General features: G+C 40.8%; 1 protein-coding gene across 1 annotated transcript in view; it reads right to left on the bottom strand.

Annotated features, from left to right (window-relative positions):
* Positions 1-20,131, bottom strand: part of tmtc2a (transmembrane O-mannosyltransferase targeting cadherins 2a) — a 179,989-nt gene that overhangs the window by 29,311 nt on the left and 130,547 nt on the right. Inside the window, exons 3-6 of the mRNA XM_034163037.1 lie at positions 13,675-14,515; positions 11,435-11,549; positions 9,305-9,390; positions 7,176-7,360 (exon numbers count right to left, since the gene is read on the bottom strand). Coding sequence (XP_034018928.1) covers positions 7,176-7,360; positions 9,305-9,390; positions 11,435-11,549; positions 13,675-14,515 — 1,227 coding nt within the window. The remainder of the gene's footprint in view (positions 1-7,175; positions 7,361-9,304; positions 9,391-11,434; positions 11,550-13,674; positions 14,516-20,131) is intronic.

The raw sequence follows: 20,131 nt of genomic DNA, 5'->3' as shown, positions 1-20,131 counted from the left end.
TCATTTGTAACCTTCACTAATGCTGTTTCTGTACTACGATGAATTCTAAAACCTGACTGAAACTCTTCAAATAGACCATTCCTCTGCAGATGATCAGTTAGCTGTTTTACAACTACCCTTTCAAGAATTTTTGAGAGAAAAGGAAGGTTGGAGATTGGCCTATAATTAGCTAAGATAGCTGGGTCAAGTGATGGCTTTTTAAGTAATGGTTTAATTACTGCCACCTTAAAAGCCTGTGGTACATAGCCAACTAACAAAGATAGATTGATCATATTTAAGATCGAAGCATTAAATAATGGTAGGGCTTCCTTGAGCAGCCTGGTAGGAATGGGGTCTAATAGACATGTTAATGGTTTGGATGAAGTAACTAATGAAAATAACTCAGACAGAACAATCGGAGAGAAAGAGTCTAACCAAATACCGGCATCACTGAAAGCAGCCAAAGATAACGATACGTCTTTGGGATGGTTATGAGTAATTTTTTCTCTAATAGTTAAAATTTTGTTAGCAAAGAAAGTCATGAAGTCATTACTAGTTAAAGTTAATGGAATACTCAGCTCAATAGAGCTCTGACTCTTTGTCAGCCTGGCTACAGTGCTGAAAAGAAACCTGGGGTTGTTCTTATTTTCTTCAATTAGTGATGAGTAGAAAGATGTCCTAGCTTTATGGAGGGCTTTTTTATAGAGCAACAGACTCTTTTTCCAGGCTAAGTGAAGATCTTCTAAATTAGTGAGACGCCATTTCCTCTCCAACTTACGGGTTATCTGCTTTAAGCTACGAGTTTGTGAGTTATACCACGGAGTCAGACACTTCTGATTTAAAGCTCTCTTTTTCAGAGGAGCTACAGCATCCAAAGTTGTCTTCAATGAGGATGTAAAACTATTGACAAGATACTCTATCTCCCTTACAGAGTTTAGGTAGCTACTCTGCACTGTGTTGGTATATGGCATTAGAGAACATAAAGAAGGAATCATATCCTTAAACCTAGTTACAGCGCTTTCTGAAAGACTTCTAGTGTAATGAAACTCATTCCCCACTGCAGGGTAGTCCATCAGAGTAAATGTAAATGTTATTAAGAAATGATCAGACAGAAGGGAGTTTTCAGGGAATACTGTTAAGTCTTCAATTTCCATACCATAAGTCAGAACAAGATCTAAGATATGATTAAAGTGGTGGGTGGACTCATTTACTTTTTGAGCAAAGCCAATAGAGTCTAATAATAGATTAAATGCAGTGTTGAGGCTGTCATTCTCAGCATCTGTGTGGATGTTAAAATCGCCCACTATAATTATCTTATCTGAGCTAAGCACTAAGTCAGACAAAAGGTCTGAAAATTCACAGAGAAACTCACAGTAACGACCAGGTGGACAATAGATAATAACAAATAAAACTGGTTTTTGGGACTTCCAATTTGGATGGACAAGACTAAGAGACAAGCTTTCAAATGAATTAAAGCTCTGTCTGGGTTTTTGATTAATTAATAAGCTGGAATGGAAGATTGCTGCTAATCCTCCGCCCCGGCCCGTGCTACGAGCATTCTGACAGTTAGTGTGACTCGGGGGTGTTGACTCATTTAAACTAACATATTCATCCTGCTGTAACCAGGTTTCTGTTAGGCAGAATAAATCAATATGTTGATCAATTATTATATCATTTACCAACAGGGACTTAGAAGAGAGAGACCTAATGTTTAATAGACCACATTTAACTGTTTTAGTCTGTGGTGCAGTTGAAGGTGCTATATTATTTTTTCTTTTTGAATTTTTATGCTTAAATAGATTTTTGCTGGTTATTGGTAGTCTGGGAGCAGACACCGTCTCTACGGGGATGGGGTAATGAGGGGATGGCAGGGGGAGAGAAGCTGCAGAGAGGTGTGTAAGACTACAACTCTGCTTCCTGGTCCCAACCCTGGATAGTCACGGTTTGGAGGATTTAAGAAAATTGGCCAGATTTCTAGAAATGAGAGCTGCTCCATCCAAAGTGGGATGGATTCCGTCTCTCCTAACAAGACCAGGTTTTCCCCAGAAGCTTTGCCAATTATCTATGAAGCCCACCTCATTTTTTGGACACCACTCAGACAGCCAGCAATTCAAGGAGAACATGCGGCTAAACATGTCACTCCCGGTCCGATTGGGGAGGGGCCCAGAGAAAACTACAGAGTCCGACATTGTTTTTGCAAAGTTACACACCGATTTAATGTTAATTACTGCCAACGTGAATTACAATCTTACCAAATTTACGCTTAGCCTTAGCCAGCAGTTTCAAATTTCCTTCAATGTCGCCTGCTCTGGCCCCCGGAAGACAATTGACTATGGTTGCTGGTGTCGCTAACTTCACATTTCTCAAAACAGAGTCGCCAATAACCAGAGTTTGATCCGCGGCGGGTGTGTCGTCGAGTGGGGAAAAACGGTTAGAGATGTGAACGGGTTGGCGGTGTACACGGGGCTTCTGTTTAGGGCTACGCTTCCTCCTCACAGTCACCCAGTCAGCCTGCTTTCCCGGCTGCTCGGGATCTGCCAGGGGGGAACTAACGGCGGCTAAGCTACCTTGGTCCGCACCGACTACAGGGGCCTGGCTAGCTGTAGAATTTTCCACGGTGCGGAGCCGAGTCTCCAATTCGCCCAGCCTGGCCTCCAAAGCTACGAATAAGCTACACTTCAATTCAATTCAATTCAATTTTTTTTTTATATAGCGCCAAATCACAACAAACAGTTGCCCCAAGGCGCTTTATATTGTAAGGCAAGGCCATACAATAATGATGTAAAACCCCAACGGTCAAAACGACCCCCTGTGAGCAAGCACTTGGCTACAGTGGGAAGGAAAAACTCCCTTTTAACAGGAAGAAACCTCCAGCAGAACCAGGCTCAGGGAGGGGCAGTCTTCTGCTGGGACTGGTTGGGGCTGAGGGAGAGAACCAGGAAAAAGACACAAGTACTTATTACACTTATTACAAGTACCGTTACTGCTAAAGGAGGCCGAGGAATAACTAAACATTTCACACCCAGAGCAGAAAAGTGCGGGAGAGACAGGAGAAGCCGCCATGCTAAATCGGCTAAGAGCTAGTAGCTACGCTAAGCTAGCGGATTCCTAAAAACACGCAAAGTGAATAATGTGTAAATAATTTAGAGGTGATTCAGCAGAAGGAGTGCTTTAGTTAAGGCACGTAAAGATTACACTGGGAAACAAATCGTAATCTAGATAACTAGATCAATCTAACTGTGCAGATTAAACAGCTAACAGATACAGAAAAACACCGCTGTGCTCCGGAACAGGAAGTGATACAATACTGCAGTGAGAGCCAACCACCAGTAGAGGCAAGCAAGAGGATCCAACATTCAAAGCCTATATAAAGTGAAATGTTTATCCAGAATCTGGATTCGGATCCAGAATCCAGATTGGGATCTGGATCACCTCCAAAATTTAATGCAGTCTTTTGCCCTAATGTCTACCTGTGGTACAAATTTGGTGAGAATCTGTGAAGTAGTTTTGACGGAATCCTTCGAAACCTATATAAAGTAAAATCTTGATCCAGAATCCGGATTCAGATCCAGAATCAATTATCGGATCTGCATCACCTCCAAAATTTAATGGATGCTTTTGCCCTAATGTCTATCTGTGGTACAAATTTGGTGAGAATCTGTGAAGTAGTTTTGACGTAATCCGTTAAAGCCTATATAAAGTGAAATCTTGATCCAGAATCCAGATTTGGATCCGGATCACCTCCAAAATGTAATAGTCTTCCAGGGCCTAATAGGTATCTGAGGTGAAAATTTGGCGAGAATGTACAAAGTCGTTTTGACGTAATCCTTCAAAGCCTATATAAAGTGAAATGTTTATCCAGGATCTGGATTCGGATCCAGAATCCAGATTCGGATCTGGATCACCTCCAAAATTTAATGCAGTCTTTTGCCCTAATGTCTACCTGTGGTATAAATTTGGTGAGAATCTGTGAAGTAGTTTTGACGGAATCCTTCGAAACCTATATAAAGTAAAATCTTGATCCAGAATCCGGATTCAGATCCAGAATCAATTATCGGATCTGCATCACCTCCAAAATTTAATGGATTCTTTTGCCCTAATGTCTATCTGTGGTACAAATTTGGTGAGAATCTGTGAAGTAGTTTTGACGTAATCCGTTAAAGCCTATATAAAGTGAAATCTTGATCCAGAATCCAGATTCAAATCCAGATCTCCTCCAAAATGTAATAGTCTTCCATGGCCTAATAGGTATCTGAGGTGAAAATTTGGCGAGAATGTACAAAGTCGTTTTGACGTAATCCTTCAAAGCCTATATAAAGTGAAATGTTTATCCAGGATCTGGATTCGGATCCAGAATCCAGATTCGGATCTGGATCACCTCCAAAATTTAATGCAGTCTTTTGCCCTAATGTCTACCTGTGGTATAAATTTGGTGAGAATCTGTGAAGTAGTTTTGACGGAATCCTTCGAAACCTATATAAAGTCAAATCTTGATCCAGAATCTGGATTCAGATCCAGAATCAATTATCGGATCTGCATCACCTCCAAAATTTAATGGGTTCTTTTGCCCTAATGTCTATCTGTGGTACAAATTTGATGAGAATCTGTGAAGTAGTTTTGACGTAATCCTTCAAAGCCTATATAAAGTGAAATCTTGATCCAGAATCCAGATTCAAATCCGGATCACCTCCAAAATTTAATAGTCTTCCATGGCCTAATAGGTATCTGAGGTGAAAATTTGGTGAGAATGTACAAAGTCGTTTTGACGTAATCCTTCAAGGCCTATATAATGTGAAATGTTTATCCAGAATCTGTATTCGGATCCAGAATCCGGATTCGGATCTGGATCACCTCCAAAATTTAATGCAGTCTTTTGCCCTAATGTCTACCTGTGGTACAAATTTGGTGAGAATCTGTGAAGTAATCCTTCGAAACCTATATAAAGTGAAATCTTGATCCAGAATCCGGATTCAGATCCAGAATCAATTATCGGATCTGCATCACCTCCAAAATTTAATGGATTCTTCTGCCCTAATGTCTATCTGTGGTACACATTTGGTGAGAATTTGTGAAGTAGTTTTGACGTAATCCTTCAAAGCCTATATAAAGTGAAATCTTGATCCAGAATCCAGATTCAAATCCGGATCACCTCCAAAATTTAATAGTCTTCCATGGCCTAATAGGTATCTGAGGTGAAAATTTGGTGAGAATGTACAAAGTCGTTTTGACGTAATCCTTCAAGGCCTACATAAAGTGAAATGTTTATCCAGAATCTGGATTTGGATCCAGAATCCGAATTTGGATCTGGATCACCTCCAAAACTGAATGCAGTCTTTTGCCCTAATGTCTACCTGTGGTACAAATTTGGTGAGAATCTGTGAAGTAGTTTTGACATAATCCATCGAAACCTATATAAAGTGAAATCTTGATCCAGAATCCAGATTCAGATCCAGAATCAATTATCGGATCTGCATCACTTCCAAAATTTTATGGATTCTTTTGCCCTAATGTCTATCTGTGGTACACATTTGGTGAGAATCCATGAAGTAGTTTTGACGTAATCCTTCAAAGTCTATATAAAGTGAAATCTTGATCCAGAATCCAGATCACCTCCAAAATTTAATGGATTCTTCCATGGCCTAATATGTATCGGTGTTGAAAAGTTAATCAAAATCTGTGCGGGAGATTTGACGTAATCCTGCTAACAGTAATCCTTCAAAGCCTATATAAAGTAAAACTTGATCCAGAATCCGGATCCGGATCCAGATCACCTCCAAAATTGAATGGAGTCTTCCATGGCCTAAAATGTATCTGTGATGAAAATAATGTCAAAATCCGTGCCGTAGTTTTGACGTAATCCTGCTAATATTTAGGCAGACAGACAAATAAATAAACGCCAATGATTTTATGACGTCCTTGTAATAAAAGCTCATTTCGGTTTTATCAGAGAAAACATCGAGTTCGAGTTGGTCCATTTATCAGGGAACAGTTAAACTCAGATTTTCACATTAATACACAATTTATTGTCGTTTCTCAGAGTCACAGGTGATCACTCCTTATAGTCAGGTTTGATACAAGTTATTTTATGGTAATTTTTGCTGAAACATTTTATGCCCCTGGTGTCGTTCTACTGTGATCGCCCATGATCCAACAAAGTCCAAAAACGGGATGAAACAGTTTAATCCAGTTTGCCTCTTTACAGGCTGTCTTATAAAGTGCAGACCTGGCGACTGGCTGGCTTATAGACGCGTGGCGACCTGCCGAAAACGAAAGTAAGCAGCTGTGCCCTCGGCCATAAGTGCAACAAACGCTGCTTTTTACCCCATACAAGCTGTACTCACTGGGAACACCCCGTTTAAAGACATTCAAACACGATTAAAGCCGTTAAGACTACAAACACCTGGAAGTTACCACACTAGTGACAATCGGGAGAAATTTTTGAGTAGTTTGAAAATCTGACCCCGATTTCAAATCTGGTGGCGACAATGGCTGTAACTACTACGTATACCAACTTTGTGCAAGACTGACCAAAGTTGGATCAAGAAGTTACTATGATGCTTCAAAATGTGCCCCGATTTGCTATTTTGTACTAAACGGGAAGTAATTTTCAAAACACATCATGTTCTGTTTTTCAATTCATTGTTGAACAATAATGTGAGAGAGAGACAATGAAAAGAGAGAGATATCTGCATGAAATATAACATTTAATCCCTCTTCCAGTTCTGTTTTTGTCTGTGCCAACGCTGTCATATTAATATATTACATCATCACAGTAGATGATATGTACAGGCAGAGTGTATGTGCTTTGTCAATTTTTTTATGCAGGTAAGTGTCCCGGCTTTTCAACTTGATTCTTGTGGTCTGGCCACACCTCATTTTTAGCTGAACACACCAACAAGAACGCAAGCGGCATTGCTATTTAGAGGACATAGGCAGTGGGTGTGAAAAAGACAACTACATCAGGTTGAAATGAGCAACATCACTAGTGCTGGATTTTGCTGCTTTGCACCGATCTGCTCCAAACATTACTCATCTTGAGACACTCACCCAAGGAATATTTCTACCATGTTTGGTGAAAATCTGCTCACCTGTTTCCAAGTTATTTTGCACACAGTCCCAAAAGACGATAGAAGAATAACGTTCACAAACAAACACAGAAATTTGATTGTTGTAATACTACAAGTAGACCTGCTCACCTCCTGCTGGCCCTGTTCATGGAGCAGTTTTCCGAGATTGTACAGGCAGCTGGTGACCGAGCTCTTGTGTGCGTGAGGGTCTTTCAGGTTCTCATCAGGAATGTCGGCACATGTTAGGAAGGTACGTTTGGCCTCTTCAAGGCTGCCCTGGTTCATCAGAATGATTCCTGTGTTCAAGTAGGCCGCTGTGAGGATGAGTGGAAACAAACTGGGATGAGTTAAAGTAAAAAAAAAGTGGGTGCCATATTTAGACAGGGGAGAAGGACCTCGGAAAGACAAAACAAACTTGATATTTGGTAAGTCATCCGATATCTACAGTTACTAGGGTACCAAAATGTAGGATCTTCACAGACGGGAGAAAAATTGACATTAGGCATCTCGTCAAAACTGACAAGACAAAGGCAGGTAGATGTACCAGGTTAAAAGTGGGCAGGAAAAATAAACAGGATCAAGGAGACTTGAAGATACCCTTCTGGAGCTTTAGTCCAAGAGTCCAGACAATCTGAACCTAATCGGTACCATTTAAGGGGACTAAAGTGGCATCTACAGCCAGGTAGGGGTCAATGAAAGATTCAAAAATGTTGCAATCATTTTGAAAAGTGTACCACATTTTTTGTCTATTTGATAATAAACTTCCAACAAGTTACAGTTTGGACTCCGTATGACTGAATGTTACGGAGTTATGTGGTAAAGCAAAGGTCAAATTCAGTTTTGAGGGCGTGGAAAGTGATAGCTGCTCCAATTGTGGTAAAAAGTGATGTAAATTATTAGTTGAGCTCATAGGATTAATAAATGGAATAGTTGTAACTGTGTTAAATAATTGGTTCCCAAAGTAATGGTTAACCAAGGTTGACGTCCATTGGATTCTATGACAACAAAAGGAAAACCACCACTAAAGAAACAGTGACAATGAAAACAAGGGTGAAAACTGCAAAGACAATTCTTGTAACAACAACAAAGATGTTAACAAGGAAAAGAGAGAAGGAGAGAGACAGGACAAAGACAGATTACGCTTGATAGAGGAGGTGATCGTGAGTATGAATATACGTGTGTACATGTATGACTCTAGATTAGATTGTGTGGGACTTTATTAACCCCTTGGGAAGACTCCCTCAGGGAAACTGAGGTTCCAGCAGCATTGTATAGCAGCACACAGGGTAAGAAGCACACAGTATCAAAAGTGAAAGTAAAAAAAAAAAAATATTTGCAAATATAAATACACAAATATTAGATACCAGGGATACTGATCACTACTGGTTTACTGGCTACTACTGTTCCTCTCGTTCCCATCCTCTGTCTTCCTGTTGCACAGAGAACGGTACACATATTTATAATGGTTGAAAGATACAAATTGTGATGTCACTCAGCCTTCCATGGAACATTATTAATACTCAGGGAGCTACGACCACTACTTTTGCACCCCCCCCCCCCCCCCCCCCAGGACTAAACCAAACCAACTTTTTTAGGTTCCTTAGATGACCCCAAAATACAATCAGGATGTTCCCAAAAATAAAAATTGGCCTCAAGCCAGTTATCCAAGATGGCCACTAAAATAGGGTTTTTCACTGAAACACCTTTAAACAACATATAAACAACTTAAATATCAGAGAGATTCAATGATAAGGGTCTATTGGTGGCCATATTGGACGCCATTTTGAATCTTAAACCCATGAATGAATTTAGTTTAGGCACAAATGAGTTTGCTGTGACCTGCAATGGTCTTCCCATTGAATCTCTCTGATATTTAAGTTGTTTATATGTTGTTTAAGTGAAAAACCCTATTTTGGTGGCCATCTTGGATAACTGGCTCTTGAGGCCAGTTTTTATGTTTGGGAACATCCTGATTGTGTTTTGGGGTCATCTAAAGAACCTAAAAAAGTTGGTTTGGTTTAGTCCTGGGGGGGGTGCAAAGGTAATGGTCGTAGGTCCTCTAGTATAAGTGGAATTAAATTGGGTTCAACGAGATGTAAGGTAGAACTCAAAAATGTTAAAATATCAATTTTGCTCAGTGACCCAATTGAAAAAAATAATTCTGGTTTGAAACCTCAGGTCTAAATTAACATACCACAAGTAATAACCGCTTCCCTTCGGTCATCATGGACAGAATCGGCTCTCTGATGTTTACTTACATGCCAGCGTTGGTCGACTCCCAATGGCCAGTTTGTAATAATGTAGTGCCTCAGAATAGCGCTCACTCTCCTGGAGCAACAAACCCCTGATCGACACGGAAAGACAAAGGTGTAAGACATTTTTACAAAACCACAGAGTTATAGATACACCTAGGACTGAGATGGGCAAAGCGTCCGTTGTGGTCCTGCTGTGATCTAGGCATGTCAGAGAATTATGGTTTGACCATTTCTTCCTCCTCTTGAGAATAAGAAGGTCTCTGCAACAACTCGATCACAACAGTACTCTTGAAAGCAGTAATGGACGTGGTTGGAAACTGCTCTGACAGTTCAATAGTTAGGAAAAATGGACACAAAGCTCAGAATTTTGCAATAGAGCTCAATCAGATATCATTATACCAAATTGGGGTCCAAATGGTTATGGAGCTCCCAATATTTAATCAAATATGATCAAAATAGGTGAAATTGAAGATTGTAGTTGACAAGTGCATCAAATTTCAGCTGAATAAGTAAAATACTTGAGAAAATATACCAAAAAATATACCCTGGGGTATATTTTATGTTCATTTTATGCCTTCTTTGGGTTAATGAGAGATGATCCCAACACCACGTGGGCGGTAAACTGAAGTACAAAGTACAAATAGTCAGCTGGGACAACATCAAAGCAGAAATAGTGACGGGAACAAACTGTACATTTATTCACAACGTTCCACTACTCACAAGGCTCGACAGTGGCGTGAACAAAAATCTGTTGCTGGATTTCCAAGAAGACTTGTGCCAGCCAGATTCAGTTCTAATCTGCCCCCTGGTGGACAAATATTTATACTACTCATATTCTTACTATGTCAACAATGACACGTGTGACATTAAATCATGCAACAAAATAAAAAATATATACATTTATGCCTTCGCTGATCTGGAATCTTTTCTGGATCTGCACAGATTTTGGTTTTCATCTTGGTTTTGTGGTGATCGGATCAACTGAAATCTTCAACGTAATCTTGCTAGCATACAGCTGTTGACGACCCAAAGATCCATGCTAGACAAGCAAATGTCTAAGTGAACTATGTGTTTTTACCCCTCAGCCTACTATAGGTTGAGGGGGATATTGTCATCGCCCGGACAACTGGGTGGGCGGGTGTTGGGCGATGTCAACGATTGGCTTGTTAGTGCAATTGCTTTGGAATAGAGAGGCCTGGGGTCCCCAAACTTCTCGGAATGGTGTATCAGGTCAAGACCTCAGTCAGACTGGAAAATAGATTACTTTGACTTTGAAGTCGAGTCCACAGGCCAAATTTTTCCACCTGGGGATTTCACTGCCATGGAAGCTGAGGGGTACAACTGGCAGACGGCAGTATTTTTAATGTTGTTCAGGGACTGTTTCTGGCAGCTTCTCAAGTTTAACAACAAGAACAAAGGAACGGAGATTTATTTCCAGCGATCGTAGAAGTCTGTAGCTTAAAATCCCCATTGAGCTACTTTAATTGTCTCACTGGTAATGGTTCTGTTTTCTTAAATCTGTGAGGGTAAAGCACATTGACGCAACAGTTATAGCACGCCGAATAGATGAGGGAGCTTTGAGTATAAAAGCTCCCTCATCTCTCTACACATATATACCCAAAACCCATCCATCAAGCTGAAATCTGACTTCTCTTTTAACAAAATACAAAGCGGCGTCTCTGTGCAGATTTATGTCCTTCCACTTGCTTGTAGCCTGAGAAAGAGACAAGAAAAACAGCATCGGCATGCAAGTGAGAGTTGTGGTGTTATTGAGGCTTTGGCACCTTTGACACAATGTGCTGAGGATCGGAAGCAATGCTGAGTATTCCCACAAGAAATCCCGATTAATCAGATCAGTGGCAGAACGTCGAGAGTCAGCGGAGACAAACAAAGTTCCGTCTTCCTGCGTCAACGCCTCACGCCGTCTCACTGTTCGTTTCCTTTTGTTTTAAATCTATTTTTGTTTTGCCTTCTTTGCGCTCTTCCTGCCTGTCACTTCGACTTTATGTCTCATCCCTTCCTCGTCCACTTCTCTCCCGTCTGTCATTCTCCCACTTGTAATCGTGAGTGATGGATGACAGGAATGCAACTTGTTATGGCACAAGAGAGGTCGCGGGCGTCTTTAACACTTACAGGTTGTACAGCATATCCGCCATGTTCCCTCGACAGTGCAGGGCGTTTCTGTACGCCGTCTCCGCCTCTGCCATCTTGCCCTGGTTCTTCAGCACGTTCCCCAAGTTACCCCAGGCTGAAGGAGAGGTGTCAATCAAAAGCAACACTTTTCATAATGGAAAAACCAAGAAACGTACAGATGATATTGGCAAAATTACTTATACTGCAATATTATCATTGTAATGGCGGCTTATGCCTTGTTTCCATGTAGCGTAGGGAGTGTGTCCATAATATATGTGATACGCCGGCTAGTCTTCAATGCAAAGAAACGCATTTCATTACAGACACCACATAAGCCATGAGTGGCTGTTTGTTTTTCATCATCATGTTGTGTGGAATATGCGCGCAAACCGCTATAGAGACAAAAACATTCATTTTTTACGCTGTAAAAAATAACTAATTTTCACGTGTTCAAGTCTACACCATACTATACTCTATACTACACTTTGAACGTCAAGAGTCAAGCAACTGAAAAGAAGAAACTAGCTTGATAGCTTTGCAAAGCTTTACCAGCTTTCCAAAGCTAGCTTCAGGGCACATAGCACATATAGTGTCTCTGAAATTGTATCAATACAGTCACACCAAGGGTAGCAGAATGGAGAAAGGAGATATTTGCACTATGTCGGACAACACGGTGGCATCTGTAAAAATTAGTGGGTAAACCAATTTCAAGGCTACGTACCCATAAGCTATGTGGAAATGAGGTATCAAGGTCCCAGTTAAACAGTTGTGTCAACTTTTTGTTAATAACAAATAAGCAATCAATACTTTGTTTAGTAGTCGATATGGTTATATGACTTGCAGCATCTAAAATCAAAAAGTAATGGTACATTTTTTTATGGCCTCGGTATGTAAAAAGGTGACCTATTATTGGGTAATTACCATACTGGTCTGACTACAAGATGGTCCAGATTAGAAGACGTTCCCCCATGTTTCAAAACACATTTCTGAAAAAATACTGTGTGAAGACCAAATCTTGTTTTCAAAAAAGAAAATGTTTCTATGTGAAAATAATGCAAATAAATGCAGGGGAGGAAAAAATCAGGCTAAATTACAAAACACAGAAGTACAGTAAACAGTGCAAATTTGCCAACCTTGTCAGTCAATCAGTCAAGTTTTCCAAAAGTAGAACCTTCTGCATCATCACTTGGTGTTTGGACCGTAATGAGTTACTGTTGGCAATGAGGAGCTACTGTGTTATGAGGATGATAAAAGGGAAGTGCACAGTACACGGCATGGTGTGATTCTGTTGCTCGCTTTATAAAGGTAAAATCTCTCCTGGTGTAGTTTGAGCAGCAAAGATAACAATGGGTCCTTGATTGAAATAAAATTGGGGGGTGGGGTGGAGAGGAAAGGACGGCAACCACTTCATGCTAGCAGCAACAGTTAGGGGGAGGAGTTCACTGTACCACAGGAAGAGAACTGCAAGGGCTTGTGCGAGATCTGTAAATACAGGTAAATTTCCTGTACATTTATTGTTATTTGTTGATGTTGTATGCTGGTTCTTGTGGTGTTTTTTAAAAGTTGTGTAGCTAAGCAACTGTGGAATTAGAATGCAGGGAAACAATATTTGGCACCTTGAGTGTAAATTGTACCTCACACAATGACAGATGTGGAAGGTTTTAAATATAAAGTAATGCAAGAAGAAGTGATTCTTAACGATTTCTGTATGTATATGGCATGGAAAAGTCCAGTCTGTGATTAGAAGACAACCCCTTATCTTTCACGTGTGTTTCCGGGGTAAAAAAAAAAAACATAATCATATCTTATATTACACCTTATACCTAATGTAGCTTATATTTAGGCAAATACAGTATTCAAGTTTTCTCCATCTGTTATGATCCTAAAACTGACAACAAGCAGTGCAATGTTTCATGATATAAACTTTGTTTGAGTAACTTTCTGTCATAACTATACCAACAAAACAATAATGCCCAAAACAGTTTTCCATACCCATGGCATGACTTACTGTAATTTTCAAAGTGTGAACACTGACAAAGAAGAACTGTCAAAACAACGATAAGGCATAGAAAACTAGAATTAGGAGGGTCTTATTTTCAGCTCAAGCAATCACTGAGTGACTACTGAGTGTGTCTACATCATTGTCAATATTGGTAACTGAGCTTTGGTGCCAATATCCACACCATGCATCAAAGGACTGGTGCCCGATACTCTAATGATTTATAGTGGTCTTGTCTTACCTTTGGCGGGGTTTACACTAATCCCAGACTTGTAGAGATTCTCCTCACTGCTCCAATCCCTGTTCCGTTGAACAGTTCGAATCCCATTCAGCAGCAGCAATCCTGTGCAGAGACACAACAGTACGGCTCTGCAGCCTCTAGTCCACAAACTGACATACAATGTTCTAGCACCAGCAGCAACCAGTAAACAAAAGCCTATGCTGGGAATGTACAGTACCCTCTCTGCAATCACAAAGCCTACGTAAAAGAAGAGGTTGGTTGCAGGGATGAATGGCAATGAAAGAATGCCTAAGGAGAACAGTACTAAATTTTCTGTAGGGGGCAGGGATGTCCACTGAGGGTAGCAATGATGTTCAGCAGACCCGTTCAGGATGGTCTTTGGCAGCCCCTGGTCTAAGTTTGTGTTGTGACTTGTGTCAAAGGTATGATAGTCATTCCCGTTACTGATCGATTTCCCATTGGCAACTTGGGATTTTCCATTGGTTTCCTTAGCTGTGTATGTGACACCACGGAGACCAAATAAAGCCAGAAGGACAAATCCAAAGTAAAAGGCAACAGTGTGAAGGTTCCTCCAGTCAGCCAAGGACTTGACTAATGGCACGGCATCCATGGACCAATCAAAGCTAAGTTTGTCAGGGCAAAGAAGGAGCCAGGCATTGGCAGCGGGCAAATGGAGGAATGTCAGCATTCGGGTGAGAAAATGCGGTGAGTCAGCTGCGGGGTTGTCAGAGTTGGAGAAGTTGGGAGGCTTATTGCCCATCCAGTAGAGTCGAGCTGACAGAAGAATCCCTCCCCAGGAAGCCAGCACACCAAGACTCAGCAAAGCACTGATGTTCTTTTTCTGAAAGAAAAACAGATTCCTGTTCAAGCAAAGCAAATAACTCAACATTTTGTCCAAACTTAAAAGATGGCACTATCTTCCACCTGTTGCTAAGCAGTGCACATTGTAGCGCAACTGTCATTGGCCATTGCCAGCTAACAAAGTTGTCATTTTTACTCACACTGCCCATGTTCTTTACAATAACAAGCACATTTTCCCTCATATTTGCACCAGTGGGTGTGTTGGACTTAAAATGAGGTGTGGACGCAGTGCTGGTGGATCTCTTTGTGAGGGCAGCAGAAAGGGGCTACACCATAGACCAACAAAAACCTGTTTTATAATCGAGTGCAAAGTTTTATGCTAGTCCTGAATGCGTAATATTCAGACAGACCTCATATATGTAATGGAATAAGAATGAAAACCACAATTAAATTAAACGCTGATGGACAAATATGCAAAACGTCACTTTATGAACTTTATGGATTCACTGCTACACCTCAGGGAGCTTTGGTGTTGGCTCTCCAATTGCATGCTTTGATGCATTATTAGTAGATATGTTAAGTTGCCAGACATCCTCTCACTTGAGTACACTGCCAACACAGCAGTGCCAGTGAGCTAGATTTCAGCATAACCTGACTTTTAAATGGAGTGACAAATGACAATTTGATTGACAGAGCTCATCCGATAAGTCAACAACCAGATGTAAATGACCCAGAGCAAATAAAATCAAGATCATTCATAATTTTCTATCAGTGCAAACAAGAGCACAGGGGAAAAAGGGGCTGGCTTAAAGTGCCACATTATGCAAGGGGGTTTTGTAGTCATGTCATGAAATCATCCAATCAGAGTGTCATCTGTTTTCCCCTTTATTGGCTAAGATGCTCCTGTATCTGGTGCATTGCCAGGCAGAAGACAAATGTTAACTGGAATCGAAATAGATCTGACGCAGACAGCACACAGAATTAGCAATCACAACAGACATAATTTGTAAGCCTTACGCCTTGCTCTCACTGCCTCCGATAAGCTTACCGAGTCTGCGGGCTCGGTAAGCACCGCAGCGGGCCACTCCCACCACCCCCCTCTCTGCTGTATGGAGCTGCAGCCAACTCCGGCACCGCGCCCCTGTCTGGTGTATGGAGCTGCGGCCAACTCTGGCAACAACTCCAGAGACTACGCTCGCTGTTTTGATGCGGCGCGCTTCGGCAGTCTGCAAGGATAGACTTCTTGCGGAAAAATCCGCAGCGCCGCAGGGTCTCGGTAACCGCAGCCGCAGAGCTCCGTGGCCACTGAGAGAAGTTTGTATCTTTTTAATGACTTGGATTCTCTGCGGGACCCGCATCCATACCCTGCAATGGTAACACCGGAGGCAGTGTGAGCGAGGGGTTAAAGATGGAATCTCACACACAAAACTCCTGAATGTACTGTGATCTGTCGCCTGCACTACTTGTAAAGGATACTACTTGCTTAGATTCACTATTAAGCATTGCTGTGCACTATGTGCTTTTGCACATTGCGGCACACAGAGCGTATGTGCATTCTAAACCCCTTTATGTAAGGTGACTCTGACTGTTGCAATTTTATGGACTTTAGACCAGGTTTTTTGGTAGTGACAGATGCGACAACATTTGAATTTACCAATGTGGGACACCCACACATGGCTGCCAGTGCCAATGGCGCAAAGCATAACTAGGGGGGTCCGGGGACATTCCCACACCCACACAACTGCAGGACTAATGGGTGTCCCACACACCCATGGGGGGCGCAGGACACGGGGATGAATACTAGGACTGTCCCGCCCAATGTGGGTCAGTTGGCAGCTCTAGGAAGAGCTGTTTTGAAGCTCAAAAAGTACTGCTCTTGGTGATGCCATCTTGCCGGTGCTTACTCCACCTACACCATGGCTAATACATGAATGGGTAATAAGTTGGCGCGAGGGCGAGAACCTGTGTGACGTGGGCAGAAGAAATTATACCAGAAAACGCTCATATCTTAAAGTTACCAAATAATCTAATCTAACAGGCTAACCTAGGCTCCAGTATTTATTAAATTATATGTTTGGGGATTATTAAATTATATGTTTGGGGACTGGGTGGTGGTTTTTATAATACATGGCTTTGTTGTGCGCATTAAAAATTATGACATGCTTATTTCCTGTGTAACCGTGGATTTAGCCTCTGGGGCCAAGGGTATAATTAGTCATTTTGACTACTTTTGGTTTTACCTTCATAATTTACCTTAAAAGTGTTTTCTTTGCCTTGTTTGGTGTCACTTCTTTCAACACAACCTCACCTGTGTGACTTTACAGTTTTTGTTTCATTCTGACATACTGTAGAATTTACACAGAAACAAAAAATCCAAATAGAAAAGTTTTTTTTGTTTGTTTTTTTTTTTACTGTGAAAACCACAACCGTGTTTAACAAACCATTTTTATAACTTAGAATGCAAATATAAATTGTAAATTCCAAAAACGTGTACAAATGTAGCAAACAACAAGTTATATACAACTATTTACATTAAAATGAAGGAAATGTTTCAGGTACTTTTTTGTACAACTATTTACAAAACAATAAGATGCCACACAAATTATTTGTTTGACTCAAAAAGCAATTCCTGTCCAAAACAGGTCAGAGGGGACACAGGCATGACCAGGTGGACAACAGGAGGAATGTCACTCCTCCTGTTGGCTACGTGGAGGTAGTGTTGGCACTTCAGTCTGCTGTTGGTGGCTTTTTGGCCAGGATCTCCTCAGCAACCAAATACATGGGTTGGTGATCATTTCTGACTGGTTTAGGTCATGCATTTTTCCACCAATGATAAAGGGGTGAGGTGAGAGAGAGGAGAACATGGAAGTGAAAGTCCCATTTGCTGCAGGTGTCTACAGAAACGCACACCAAAAATGACCATAATATTAAGGGAAAAGCATGGTATAAATTATTAATCATGATTCCAGCTGTAGTAGGCCTATGAACACAATTTAAAAAGTGGTGTACAGGTTGAAGTCTGCACTTTCAACACACATTCAAATGGAAACTGAGACTGTGGTGTATTGGATGGTACATCCGCTTAATTCGGTCATGTGATGTTTCACGCATGTCTGCATCAGACGACTCCATAGGGTTGACTAGATCTAACATCATCAAGCTACCGATAGCTGCTAAACATGCTAATGCTGTTAGCATACAAAAGTAAATAACATGAAATATTTACTTGAAGGACATGCTGGAACAAAACATCTTTGCTGATTTGTAACCACAGAACCACAACTAGCAATTAGCCACTGCTAGCCGCCACAGTACAGCTCATTCAGAGTGACCATGCCCCCAACTGTGCATATGTTTATGGCTTAAAACATCTTAAATTGAGTTACAAGATAAATTCACCCATCCCTATAAACGTGTTGTGGAGGGGGAAACCAGCTAGACCAATTTTATTTTTATTTTTTTTGTACTAGGCTGTAAACACTTTCTGCCCATTTTAACATGGGTTTCACAGAGAATCTGATCACTTTTGGAGCCAACCTCAAGTGGCCAGTCATGGAACTGCAATGTTTTCTTCTTCTAGGTAAGCCTCATTTTGGTTGCAGTTCTGTCCACATCTCATGTTTAGGCCAACACCACATCTGGTGAAAATGAGCATTGACACCCGGATGACGCCAGTTAAACCCAGATGGAAGATAGGGCCCTACATCATAAAACTGTACTCCAGATGTTTATAACTTCACTTCAGTATAGAAACTGAAACCACAAAGCAATTTGTGAAATGCATTTGACAGCTGGATACCATACAGTCACAGTGCCGCTGTGTAATACTGACAAATGTCTTCACGTTAGAGTGCACCACATCCAGGAACAGTGCCACTGTGTTTACAGAGAAATAAATGAAATATGACAGATTAAAACCACTGAAGGACACTTTGGGATGTGAACAGCTGTACCGAGTGTCACATCTGGTCAGCAGATACATGAATGTTTCAGTCAAGTTATGACAATGATTGTAATAGAATATGGCAAATTCATACATGACATGTTTACATAAAAACATATGTAAAATGTTTTCTCAGAAAATCTATAATAGTGTGTGTGTGAGAAGTTCACAATCCCTTCAGCTTAAGTGGAACTTGTAAGTGCTTTCCTCCTAAATGTTTCCTTCAGCTTTGGACGGAGTGTGACGGGTAATCAGCTTACGACTCACACTGTTGATGTGGTTTACATCAGCAACAGTATCACAATTAGACTCTCTGTCATGAAACAGTTTAACAAATTGTCACAAAGTTCAGGCTGTAAACTGGATTGTGATATTCAATACAAGATAATGCCGATGTGCAGATTTTCTGGAGTTTAAGTCAGTTTTATTTACTAGTTTGGAGGTTCTTCCGACTTATACTGTGGTGGGACTTGTATACCAAAACAAAAATCTGTTCAATAATAATAATATAATAATAATGAATTATGTTCCCAAGTGCAGGACCAACTCCTTTGTCCCTCAGGCCATCAGACTGTACAACTCCTCACTCAGGGGGGAGGAGGAGTAACAGGAAGACAGAGGAGGGGAATGAGAGCAACAGTAGTAGCCAGTAAAGCAGTATTTATCAGTATGTCTGGTATTTATATTGCAAATGAGAATGATTGAGGACTATTTTGTTTGAGATATAATGCAAAATGTACACACCAAATGGGCTTTTTAATATTAAAATCAATATCCACAAATCCACAATCTGGATCAGATCCGGTGTTGCAGACCGAACAGTCCGCCCTGCCTTTCACTGCGCATGCGTCATCACCCGCGGTTCACGATTATCACCTTGTTTCTACTTCAAACTGCACTCTAGTCATCATCTATCTCAGCGACAGATATCCCACTAGCTTTTACATAATATATGAGAACCATCTTAGTTTTGCACAAAAACACCGCGGTTTCCAAGCGTTTTCCACCGTGTTGGAGAAGAAGCCAGAGTGAGACAAGCCAGCACATGTCACTGTACCGCAGCGAAGATGTTCTTCCCGTAATACTTTGCACAAGTCTGGGGAAGCCCCCACATCATCTGTGACGTCACTGTTGGTCTCAACCATCACAGCCGTCAGTAGTTCAAGGTCGAACTTTTTATAAAAATTTTTCTAGACAAACAAATTTTGATAGTATGGTAATGTCGTATGTACTCCCCTACTTAAGGCTAATAAATAAAATTATAGTGGTGCCAGCGAAAAAAAAATGTTATGCCTTAAATCTTACAAAGCTTAGTGGCCCTATACCAAGTAACAGGACAGGCTGTGGTGTGCACATGTGCAACACTGACCTTCTTGTCCATTGTTAACTAAAAAAGGAAAGCATTACAAAATGAGTTCCAAATACAGAAAAAAGGTGAGATTTCTACATCTGTGTGACTTATACTCTGGAAAATATGATAGGGCGGAGGGCGATGTGAGTGCCGCCATGTGCAGAAACATCTATTAAATTAGGTAAAAATCGGAAAATCTATTTTTTTTTTCAGTTTTCATGGGCATATAAAATCAATTTTTATATAATATTTGACATTTTTCTTACTTTTGTCATAGCTATGCATTGAATTAATCAAGACAAAACAGTTGAAGGGGATCAACTATTAGAAATTCAAGGTACACAGTTAAGTCAAGTTTGATC

The sequence above is a fragment of the Thalassophryne amazonica genome, chromosome 22 (assembly GCF_902500255.1).
Source record: "Thalassophryne amazonica chromosome 22, fThaAma1.1, whole genome shotgun sequence".
NCBI lineage: Eukaryota > Metazoa > Chordata > Actinopteri > Batrachoidiformes > Batrachoididae > Thalassophryne > Thalassophryne amazonica.
Note: the sequence above shows the minus strand (reverse complement) of the source record. Positions and strands in the feature narration are given on the sequence as shown.